Here is a 12,137-nt window from a genome sequence, read left to right as displayed (position 1 = left end):
TAAGTGTTAGAACTGTATCTGAATATAGGACACTGACCAAGGAAATAGAATATGTTGGGTGAACGAATTCTTAATTTGAAATAGGGGTCGGGAATGCAGAAAAGGAGAGAAAACCACAGCCTTCAATGAAATTGGCTGCAAGAGCTTGTTTTCAAGTTCTGATGTGGAGGCCTGAAGCACTGATTCACAACAGCCAGCTAGAGAGAGGTAGAAATGACCCCTCAGTTCAAATAAAGAACTGCTCTTCATTCAGCAACTTTTAAAAAAAGATCTTCTTGTACTTTGCATTTTGTGGAGGCACAGCAAGACCCTATCCTCTATCACAATAGACTCACAAGGAAGTAGTATTAACATTGTTGTGTGATCTAAACCCAGATTTAAGTATCCCAATCTTACGGTCCTTTTTTTTTTTTTTTTTTTACTTTTTGCAATAAGTATATATACACACATACTGTAACTGTGAATGTTGATTTTATCTTCACAAGCAAAGATAAGGCTATTCAGACATAGCATATATACTCTACTGCAGATTTATTCATCTTCTGTTTCCCAGAACTGATCTACTTGAAATGAGTTATGTAAAATAAAAGGTGATTTAAATACATGAGAAATTAAAGTTGAATATTCAACTCTAATAGGTAACAGCTTTTCTACCTAGATTTTAGTGATTTCCAAGACAGCTCTTTGAACATCGGGGAAAATGTCCACGAGGTCCTCCTGGGGGAATTCTGTGTCACTGCACATGTGCAGAATTCATGTCCCCCATGATAGCTTTGCTTCCCTGCAGAAAAATGACTCTGGTAGGTAAGCAAAGGGATGCTGCAAGGGCAGTCACGCAGCACTCCCTAGCTGCACAGGTACACTGTTTCAGGCACCCGGAACAATCGGCAGAGAGGTAAATCACCGCAGGGCTGGGGACTCTACTCTGAGCCAGGATCAGATGCTAGTCCCAGCTGGGTTGGAGGCAGGAGAGGATGAGACTTCCTCTTCCCCTACAAGGAGTAGCTGGGGCTGTGTCAAACTCACCCTCAGAAACCTCCCCCAGCTGTAGAAAACTCAACATCCTCCCTTGCTTCCTGCCCCCATCGCTCCTCAGCCGTGTGGGAGGGATCACTGTACAGGGGACTGCTCCCCATCCACACAACCCCCATGCATCCTAACCTCCCATACCCAGACACCCCTGCTGAGCCTCATCCCATATACCCAGAACCCCCCTTGCCCTCCATACCCAAACTCCATCTCCTTGAATTTCAACCCCCTGTATCTGAAGCCCCCTGCACCCAGGCCCCCTGCCTCAAAACCCCAACCCTTGCACCCAGACCACTCCCACTGAACTCCCTGCACTCAAGCCCCCACCCTGAGCCCTCACATCCAGACCTCAACACCACTGACTCCCAACTAGCTGCACCCAGACCCCTGAGCCCCACTCCTCCAGCACCCAGACTTCCCTGCTGAGGCCCCCACACCCAGACCCCTCCACTGAGCCCCAACCACTTTCACCTGGAAGCCCCTGAAGAGTCCCATTGCCCCTGCACCTGGAACACCTCCAATGAACCTCTCTGCATCCAGATTCCCCCACACATAGACCCCCCACTGCGCTCCCTGCACCCAGACTGTCCCACACAGAATCCTCTCATCCCACACTTGGATCCCTCCCCACCCACAATACTGAGCCCCTCCACACTTGGATCCTGTCTGGTTCAGCCTGCCCACCCACACCTGGAGCAGAGGGGCAGGGCCCCAAAGTGTTTCTGGGCCAGGCTCAGGCCTTGTGCTGTGTCAGGGTTGGGTGCAGCCTCACCACTGACTCCACGCCCCGGGAGTGGGAAGGGTGCAGAGTCATCTCCCACCTTCATACAGTCAGTGGCTCTGCACTGCCATGCTGGAGCCTCTGAATTTATTTATTGACAAATAAAACTTGCAGAATTTTAGAATATTGTGTGCAGAATTTTTAGGCGCAGAATGCCCTCAGGAGTAAAGAGGAAAAAAGTTTGCTGTTCATGTCTCATTTAAACACACATTTTGAATATAGTGAGATTTGTATTTGTGAAGGTTACCGCATAGAGCACTGGAGAATGAAACCATCTCTCCTCCAAGCAGGTACGATGTAAGTAGTGGCAATGAATGCGTCTCTACGCAGCCCTTAAGGGATGACACCTTTAGGTGGGAGTCAATTAATTCTCCATGATTGTTACTCAATCCTTTGCCTTGCTGAGTCTGACAAATGACACAATGCTAAATGAAGCAATGGGATGTCTCTCATTCCTTGCAGTCAGGTATCCACATCAGAGACCATAACACTGCCATCATAATCATTTGCCTTTTTGGGTCTCCTTCTCTACTACTGACCAGATATAGCAATAGGAGTTAGAAATTGTGGAGAAAAAAAATATCACACTGCAACTTCCAACCATTCTCACCACTGGATAGGCACTGGCATACTCCAAGTCAGACTGTCAAGAGCATGAGAGGAAACAAAAACTATCAGAATACAAAAAACCCAAAGAAGGCAATCAGGAAGACATAGGTACTGAGGTGTAAAAGTTTAAATTCCTTGGTTTTGAGCAATGGCAACACCAGTTCGGAAGTCAGAAACTTCAGCAACCATCAACCAGAGTAACAAGAGAAACAGAGACAAGTCCTTGTACACTGCATCACTACTATGCAACAACAACATTTCACCTTGTAGGATCTTGAATGTGGGACTTGGCCCATTGTGAAATTATTAGGGAAAACTGAAGAGAATTTGCAGTAGAAGAAGACTGAAACCAGGGTCATGTCTTAAAAAAAAACAAAAAACAACAGAAGATGATATTCTAAGTTTTTCTGCAATAAAAATCACTTAAGGGTAAAGCAAGCCTATCAGGCTTCCAGATAAGATACATGATAAGGTAGGATTCTCGGGCAGTCTTCATCCCTCTCAGAACAAGTCACAGTAAAACATTCTTAGAGGAGAAGATTCCAGGCGAAAACTCTGAGAAAGAAATTGCTGATTTGGAGGACTGGGAGGTTTCACGTGGTAATAATTCTTCTGACATTTCTCCACTGTTTGGAAGCTTCCTGTCCAAAAGAGAAAGAACCAACCCTTCAAGAGAAAATTCGTAAACTCTACCCATCTTGTATGGTGTTCCACGAGTGCCCACACAGATATTTCAAGGAACTTTCACAGGAAGCAAAACAGCTTCTTTTCCCGAGAAATTAAAAAACCCATTTAACATCAAATCCAAATATGAAGATTTCCATAATACAAAATCCAAATATGAAGATTTCTATAACAAGTAAACTTTGAAATAAAAGGTTTTCAAACAAATTCCACTTTTACTTATTGACAAAGACCAGAGTTCAGATTTCTCTGTGACTCTAATTTAGTTTTACAAATTCTTTAATAGATTCAAGGTATCGTGTCCTTGTTTCTAAAGTGTTCTTTATGTTAACTAGGCTTAGCAAAAGAAGCAGAGAACTCTGAACTTAGATCCTAGGAGCCCAGGTTTTCATTTCACTTTTATACATACATAAAAAAGCCAAACCAAAGACCCCTGAAGGAAGTCAACAGAAGCATAACTAAATGTCCACACAAACCACTTAAAGCATATTCACAATGCTGTCTTGTTAAGCAATTGTGAGCCATGTATCAATGCCAGGAACAGAATTAGTTGTATTTTATTTCAATGTGAATAAAATCATGTACATTAAACCAAGTCTATTAAGGGACAGAATTTGGTTCAGACTAATGAGTTAATACAGGGGTAGGCCACCTATTGCATCCATGCCAAAGGCGGCATGCTAGCTGATTTTCAGTGGCACTCACACTGCCTGGGTCCTGGCCACCGGTCCAGGGGGCTCTGCATTTTAATTTAATTTTAAATGAAGCTTCCTAAACATTTTAAAAACCTTATTTTCTTTACAGACAACAATAGTTTAGTTCTATATTATAGACTTATAGAAAGAGACCTTCTAAAAACATTAAAATATATTACTGGCTCGCAAAACCTTAAATTAGAGTGAATAAATGAAGACTCGGCACAGCACTTCTGAAAGTTTGCCAACCCCTGAGCTAATATATCTACCTCCTGCTTTCCTTGGTCTGAAGTCACAATTACCCCTGGGTCAGGGCACGAAATCTCAAGGGTTTCTCATTCTTCAAGTCTTAAAATTTAGGGATCAAACCTCCTTCAGTGTGTGCAAAACTCAAATATTTGGATCTATGATCATTCATCAAGGAAGGTGCCCATTTTAACAGTAATACAGGAAATCAGGTGCAATATATTAGGGATATTATGGCATGAAGTTTCTTCCACAAGACTCCATTAGACAAAGTTTTCTATTAAACAAGGGCATTGCTCACAAACTTAACTAGTAAATATTTATGAGCTAGATCTTCAGCTGCTACTAGTCACTGACTTCAGCGGCTACACCAGTTTGCACCAGATGAAGATCTGTCTTCAAACTGAAAAACTGTATGGTAAGTAGAAAGAGAATACTGTTGGATATTAGGGATGCTTATTTACACTCCAGAGAGATTAGAAATCAGACATTTCTTATGGGTGAGGAAATGCAGCCTCTTTAGTGAAATGCAAATTTTAGTTACCAATGGCCATCAGAATAAAGTCTAGTTAAAGGTCAAGTTAAAGGTCTAACAGGGACCCTTATTCATGAGGATTTTGGAGAGGATATTTCAGTTATTAATTTCCTTGCAGGCCATGAAAATACACTTATAGTCAGGACTGGATAAGCAGTTTAACTGAAAATTGAAATGTGGATGATTCTTTAAAATATATAATCTTAATTTGTCCAAGTTGAAGAATCTACATCAGGGGTTCTCAACCTTTTTTCCTCTGAGGCTCCCCCCCCACCATGCTATAAAAACTCCATGGCCCCCCCGTACCACAACTGTTTTCTTTTTCCTCGTATAAAGGGGTAAGAAGCAGGGCAATTGTCTGGGACCCTACATCACAAGTTGTTCAGGCTTTGGCTTCAGCCCTGGGTGCCGGGGATTGGGACCCCAGGCTGCAGTCCTGCGTGACAGGGCTTCAGCTTTCTGCCCTTGGCCCTAGTGAGTCTAACACCAGCCCTGATTGGCAGACCCTCTGAAACTTGCTCAAGGGCCCCCAGGCCCCTGGTTGAGAACCACTGATCTATATCATCTTAAAGAGGTAAACTAATGCTATCGTTAACTGCATTAAGACTCTGTCTGCATTAGAAAACAATTATTTTTAATGGAACCAGAAGAACAGAACAGGTTTAGGCACAAATAATTCTATGTGCCCACTCTAGCTATGCTAATTCATGTTCCAAACTGTGCCAGTATTGCCCTATGTCAGTACCAGGACTCCTCTAGACCATTTCAATTGCAATGGTCTCTGAATACCCAAACCAAATGCTCCAGAATTTTAAGAGTTTTCAAAAGACCATCAGTGCACCATGGGACAGCAGCAGGACTGAGAGCTAATTTGGTCCACACTGAATGGTACAGAATGTAGCACTTTGATATACCTACATGTATACTGGTTGGACCTCTTTTGTACGTGACAAAGTGTTTTTCAGATGTACTAGGAAGATGTTACTGTTCTTAAATGGTAAATTTATCTCATACACATTAGACCTAAGTGGCTGTGCTCACTACACATGCACAAGTGATCCTTCCTTAGTCCCCAGTCTCATTTCTGGGAGGAGATAGGCTCCAAACATCTCAATAATGCCAGCTTTGAGGAAGAAGTCACCTGGATCTCCAAGCTATTTAAAAAGACCAGCTAAGAACAGTATTAATACTAGTTCACAGTAACACTGAACTGATGTGCTTTCCACCAGGTGATTTACATTTAGTTTCTAAACTGTGACGCCTCACCCCCAACCGAGTGAATGCTGCATCATTTCTCAGATTGCTTCATATGGTCACTAATACTGGAACAGCTTAAAAAGATCCATGCAAGAGGAAATTCTGTAGACCCACATCTTGACTAAATACCTCCCCCAGTGATGAGTGAAGAGTATTCAGCAGAAAAAAAATCTCTATGGAATTTTATGCTTCACTTCTATTCATATTTACAACTGAATGTCTATGAAACTGACACACCTATACAGTTCTCCTTGGATGAAGGAACTGTTGGCTTCAATGTAAAGACTCAAGTATAAGGCTACAACGTAGGAAAACTGGGAGATTTGGGAGACAAGAAATTACCAGGGTGCAGAGGAACTTGTTGCAAGATGTAGGAGAACAGCAACATCAATAAAAAATTCATGCACTTAATTGTACAAGTTACTAACCCTCAGGCTTCCACGGCTACCCACTGACATGCGCTCATCTTCATCTGAAGCCTATTGAAGAGAAAGTGTAGGAGACAAGAAACAATTAAAAGAATACAGATAACAAGCAATGAAAAAAGTAACGACAGAATCAATGAAACAGAGGCTAGAGGGAGGAAAAGATTTGGTGCCAAACTCCTTAAAAAAAGGCTTGCCCAGTACATGTTTCATTTATATTAGATGACAAACATGAGAGTAAACAACAACAGAGCCACGTCAAACATTGTATTGCCTGAAAATGGTCCAAAGGAAATTCTAAAGTATTCCCCTACAGGCTGAACAGGTTAGGAGCTTGTACAACTCCTCTTTGTGCAATGCCTAGGTCATGCAAAACAAACAGGTTCATTGTTCTCTTGTGCAAAAGACTGGGTTTTTAATTTGCAAAAACTCCCCATAATTCTTTGCAGAGAGGCATGAAATGTTGGACCAAATTAACAGTCAATACATTTTTTTTTTAAAAGATATACTACCAGTGTGCTGGAAGTGACGTATGTAAATATGTATGAAGCAGGCACAAAAGAAAATACTAACCGAAGCATTTCTTCTGGATCTACGAGAATAACGCTCACTGTCTTCCTATCAAAGCAGCAGAGAAAAGAAGAGTAAAATATTGAAAGGACAGAAATAGTAAAACAAAGCTTCAGTAAGAAAAAATGAAACCTCGCCACGGTTGAGAAGGAAGCTGGATTTAGCAAGGATTAATCTGATAATGACAGATGATGCACTGTTGCAACTGAGGAAAAGAACTAGAGCTTTCTATTTCCCTATACCTGTCCTCATTCCTTCATCCCAGCCCATTCTTCACTACTATACATTTCTAAAATACAATAGCAAGTTATAGGCATTGTTTTCTTTATTTGAACCTAGTGTCGTTATAGCCATGTTGGTCCCAGGATATGAAAGTGACATTGTAGGTGAGGTAATATCTTTTAGTTGAACCAACTTCTGTTGGTGAAAGACACAAGCATACGTGTGGACTTTCTAATGCGCTAGCAGTTGCTCCTCTCCGGCTCTGCCCCAGGTCCCACTTCTACTCTACCCCTTCCCCAAGGCCCCACCCCTGCCCTGCCTCTTCCTGCCCCATCCACGCCCTGCCTCTTTCTGCCGCCACTCCCCCTAGTGTCCTGCTTTCCGTGGCGGGCGGGACGCACTGGGAGGGAGGGGGAGGCAATGATCAGTGGGGCCACTAGCCAGTGGGAGACACTGGGGGGAGGGGAGGCACTGACACAGGGGTTGCTGGTGGGTGCATTGCACCCACCTTTTTTTCCCTCCCATGGGTGCACCCCTGGAGCACCCATGGAATTGGCGCCTACAGAGACAAGCTTTTGAGCTCCCCAGGAACCCTACGAAGAGCTCAAAAGCTTGTCTCATTCCCCAAAAGAAGTTTCTGCTTGTCTCTCTTATCAGTACCTAGACATTCACAATGTAAGCACACTGATTAAGACAGTTAAATTTATTACCCTAATGGATCTGAGAGCGTGTAGCTACAGCTCTTTTTAAAAGAAAGCTTTCTGGCTTATATCCCCCTCAGAAAGAAGTCTTACACAATTTGAATGACATTCTCTACCCTATGAAAATGAGAAGGCAATCCACCTTTTATTGTGGGTTTCACTGAAATACGTGGCCTTTGCTAACAAGCTAAAAGAATCTGTATCTGCGCTGGTCTACACTACGGGGGGAAATCGATCTTGGATACGCAACTTCAGCTACGTGAATAACGTAGCTGAAGTCGAATATCTAAAATCGGATTACTCACCCGTCCTCACCGTGCGGGATCGATGTCCGCGGCTCCCCCTGTCGATTCCGCAACTCCATTGGGGTTGGTGGAGTTCTGGAATCGATATAAGCGCGCTCGGGGATCGATATATCGCGTCTAGATGAGATGCGATATATCGATCCCCGAGCAATCGATTTTAACCCGCCAATACTGCGGGTAGTCTAGACGTAGCCCCCTACTTCCAATCACTGGGCTATATTATACATTGCCTTGTATGGGAACTTTGAACACTGACAATGTGGTAAGATGCACTAAATTTCAGCAAAATGGTTTTAACACTATTTAGCAATGGCTAAAAACTGGACTGCAAAATAAACGTATGTGATGTACAACTATATTTGCCAGAGGCGAGTTTAAAATTTGTTGGTTTTCAAGCAAGCTTCAATATTCTGTAGTTAGTGCTCTGCCCAATAAAACCAAGCTCTGGATTTGGGAAGAACTAGAGACAGGGAGCTCTCGTTCTCTCTGCGGACAGCATCCAAGGTTTCGAAGCGACAAAGGCTGACTTGTGAGCTCTCAAGGGAGTATCATCAGGTTTGGCAGGTGGTCTTGCTCACATGCTCATACTAATCACCATTTTCAGTGTGATGAAGGAATTTTCCTAGGTCAGACAGACGGGGACCTTGGTTTTGTTTTTGCCTCTCTGGAGCATGGGGTAGGGGTCACCTGCTAGGATCCTCTGGATGTAAAACACTAAATCAATTCCCTGCATTTGCCAAGGCCTTGGGCACTGGTACACCTCAAACCCTTCTATTCTCTGCCTGTGGCACAGAACAGTTTAGTCTCCTGAGGGCTATAATACTTGAATCTAATCCAGGTCAGTAGGTTAAACACAAGGGTAATGGTGAGGGGTTTAGTGCCCGGTGATGCGCAGGAGAATGATCTGGTCGTTTCTAAATGATCTGGTCATTTCTTTCGGCCTCAAACTCAATGAGGAATTTCACCTTGTCTGGATGGTAAGTCACCTTGACAATGGTAGGAGTGTAAACCAAGAAAGTGTGTGTGTGGCTGGGAAGACGGGGGGACAGGGGAAAGGGATCAGGGTTCCAAGAATCAAGCCAACAACTTTCAAAAACTAACTCATGTTACCAGGTCAGGGATACCCTTTTGAAGACCAGCCTGGGAACAACAGCCCTGCCTCCAGTCCCTAACTAATGAAAGGCTTTATAAACTAAGGATCAAAGAATAATTTCTTTTTAAAAACAAATAAATACATTTGAAACCAAATCTGGTCTGTTTTAGCAACAATTTTAGTTATCGGGGGGGGGGGGGAACTTTTCCAGGTCTTTAGCCAATTTCTGTGTGTGCTTTTAAATCAAGAAATCCATTGTGAGCAATTATTTCAATCTTATGTTATGACCATTGGACAGTTGGATATTCTTGAGAGGCTAATCCATGTTTGATGGCTTCCTACATAGTGAAAGCTAGGAAGTTAGATTTCAGAACTGATGGGAGCGGGAGCATCACAAGAGTAATGTAAGAGCATGAATGTTGGTGTTTGCCCTTCTAACTACACTGTATAAGGTACAGTTGAAGAGGATCACAGGGTTAATGTAAAGATGTCTCTAGCTACAGCCCACCAAAGGTTTAAGTATTTATTCAACTTGGACATTGAGAACTTAAACTATCACAAAAAATCAGACCAAAAAAAGATATATCCTATTGCAACTATTGCTGGCATTAGCAATGTGTTTTAATTCCAATCAGTTTTAACAGTTTGGGAACAGAGCTTTGTGAAGCAGAACAACTTATATAATCACATCCTATATATTAGACCCTTCAAACTGACTACAAACAAAAACACATGCGAGCAATACTCCAGATGCAGAGTTCAACAGTCTTCATAAGATTGGAAATTAATTCTTCAAATATAGCAATATACCTGTCCCACGGAAAATTGTAACCTGTACAAGATTTCAATGTTAAAATTATTTTTAGCTTTGTTGGTCAAGGCCTACCATCCACTGCTCGATGTCACCCCACTTTGTATCCAGACCATAGTATTTCTATAGACAGAAAAGGGAAAAACAGAATTTAGATGAGAAAGATAAGCACTGAACTTTGAGACATGCATTGCCATGGTTCTGCCAAGCTGCATAGTCCATCTCTCACACTGAAACATGCACGCTGCTCAAGGATTAGACAAACAAGCCAGTGCAAAGGTGCAAATTGCAGAGTTTGACTCAGCTCCTTGCTGCCACTGTGAAAAGCAGCGCATGCCTGAAACAAGCTTCCTTGTAAAGAAGAAAAGTGTTATGCTTTGTTTTTAAACCAGACAATCATAAGCAAAGCTGTGGGGAAAGGAGTGAGAAAGGGTGTAATGAGTCTTGCGTTCCTGAACCAATTCAGTCAAGACTTGTTACAAGGGATCTGAACATAACACTTTCAGGATGAAAAGTTCCATCAAACCATGGATTTGTACACTTGGAAGGAAGACAAAGTGATTAACTTAGCACTAATCTCCATGTATTCTTATAAAAATGAACAATTCTTAAAAAAGATCCTTTTCAAAATGTGATAGGCTTTTCCACGACTTTCATCATCATGAAAGTGGTACAATATCATGAATGGCAAGAGCCAGGGCCGTCCTTAGGATTTATGGGGCCCTACGCAGTATTATTAAACTGGTGCCCCTATGCCCGATGGCAGCCCAAGCTCACAGGCTGGTGGGGGAGGGGGAGAAGGGACAAGACAGCAAAGGATAATGAGATGCCCGGCCTGCCTCACTGTGGCGGAGAGTCACAGTTCCCCGCAGAGACCCCCATGCCCTCTCCCTCAGGCAGAATGGACATGAAGAAGGTACCTAATGAAAAGGACTAAAACTTGGGAACAAAAAACGTCAGTCACAGGCTTTTTGATATGCCCTGAAGTTTGTCAGAGATTTAGGGTACGTCCAGACTACCCGCCGTATCGGGTAGCGATCGATTTATCGGGGATCTAGTAATCGTGTGAGTCAGCGCAATATATCGTCCCCGAATGCGCTCCCCGTTGACTCCGGAACTCACCGGAGCATGGCAGTATGGAGTCGATGGGGAGCCGCGGACGTTACTCCAGCACCGTCAGGATCTAAGTCAGAATAGATACTTCATACATTGCATATCTTACAGCGACACCCCGCCCTAGTGTAGACCAGGCCTTATTTCAAAAAGCTCATTAAAGGGTGATCAGCTGTCCTGCTGAATACAACATTAAATGTAATGGAATACATGATGCAGCTCTTCTCTGTTTTACATTTTCTTAATCAGTATTTCTAGATGAATTTATATTTTAAATGTACTCTTAAACCTTAAGCCAACATTCCAGATTACTACATATTTAACTCACTGAAACAAAGACATTATTTTAATTTAATCAGAGAGGTTAGTGTGTTCATAACAATGTTCATTGCTTTTAGAAAAAGGGAACACTAATTTACTTTGTGTGATCTCCACAACAATAGACATGTTTATGAAATTTCACCAACTTTTAAAAAAATATGTTTCCAAAGATTTTAGGTATAACAAGGATTTTATGTCTTACTAAGGTACTGATTTTGCTGGAGGGTTCTCTTAAAAACTAGTTCATCAGATAGTCAGAATTAAAGAAAGGGAAACTCTTTGTCCAGCTATCTGGAAGGGAAGGACTGTTGTCCCTTTAAGGGCTCTCGTCAGTCAGGAGTGGGGGACAGGTGGTGAAGGGATGGACAGAAAGGCCAGGAAGACTTGGAAGCATTTTTTTTTTAACTATAGTAATTTAAAATGTTTATTTTAGATAAGGGAGGTCTTCTGAAGGATTTATTTAAAAAACTATATATCTGAAGATCCACAACATTTAAGGCTAAAGATGATTGTGCATCTAAAAGTCTATGCAAGCATTTTTTAGAGATGTGATTTTATAATCTTCACCAGCTCACTAATGAAATATTTTTAAAGCAAATTTTAAACTAAGGTCCTGTAGACTGACATGTTCTGTGTAAATATTACATTAATGCACAACTGTTTTTGTCAGTAAAGTCAGAAACTGACAGTATAAAAGTTTATTTGGGCATAAGCTTTTGTGGACAGCTGATGAAGTGGGT

At 42.2% G+C, this 12,137-nt stretch overlaps 1 protein-coding gene across 20 annotated transcripts in view; it reads right to left on the bottom strand.

The window, feature by feature from the left end:
- LRRFIP1 (LRR binding FLII interacting protein 1) overlaps nt 1-12,137 on the bottom strand; it is a 223,848-nt gene that overhangs the window by 72,720 nt on the left and 138,991 nt on the right. For 8 of the 20 annotated variants that reach the window (XM_032773283.2, XM_075069906.1, XM_075069913.1 and 5 more), the window contains exons 4-7: nt 10,039-10,086; nt 6,835-6,879; nt 6,265-6,315; nt 2,421-2,453 (exon numbers count right to left, since the gene is read on the bottom strand). The exons of 6 other annotated variants lie outside the window; for them this stretch is intronic. In XM_032773283.2, coding sequence (XP_032629174.1) covers nt 2,421-2,453; nt 6,265-6,315; nt 6,835-6,879; nt 10,039-10,086 — 177 coding nt within the window. The remainder of the gene's footprint in view (nt 1-2,420; nt 2,454-6,264; nt 6,316-6,834; nt 6,880-10,038; nt 10,087-12,137) is intronic. 6 more of the 20 variants (XM_075069914.1, XM_075069916.1, XM_075069921.1 and 3 more) reach the window with 3 other exon arrangements.

The sequence above is a fragment of the Chelonoidis abingdonii genome, chromosome 10 (assembly GCF_003597395.2).
Source record: "Chelonoidis abingdonii isolate Lonesome George chromosome 10, CheloAbing_2.0, whole genome shotgun sequence".
In the NCBI taxonomy this organism is placed as follows: domain Eukaryota; kingdom Metazoa; phylum Chordata; order Testudines; family Testudinidae; genus Chelonoidis; species Chelonoidis abingdonii.
This window is presented reverse-complemented; position numbering and strand designations above follow the sequence as displayed.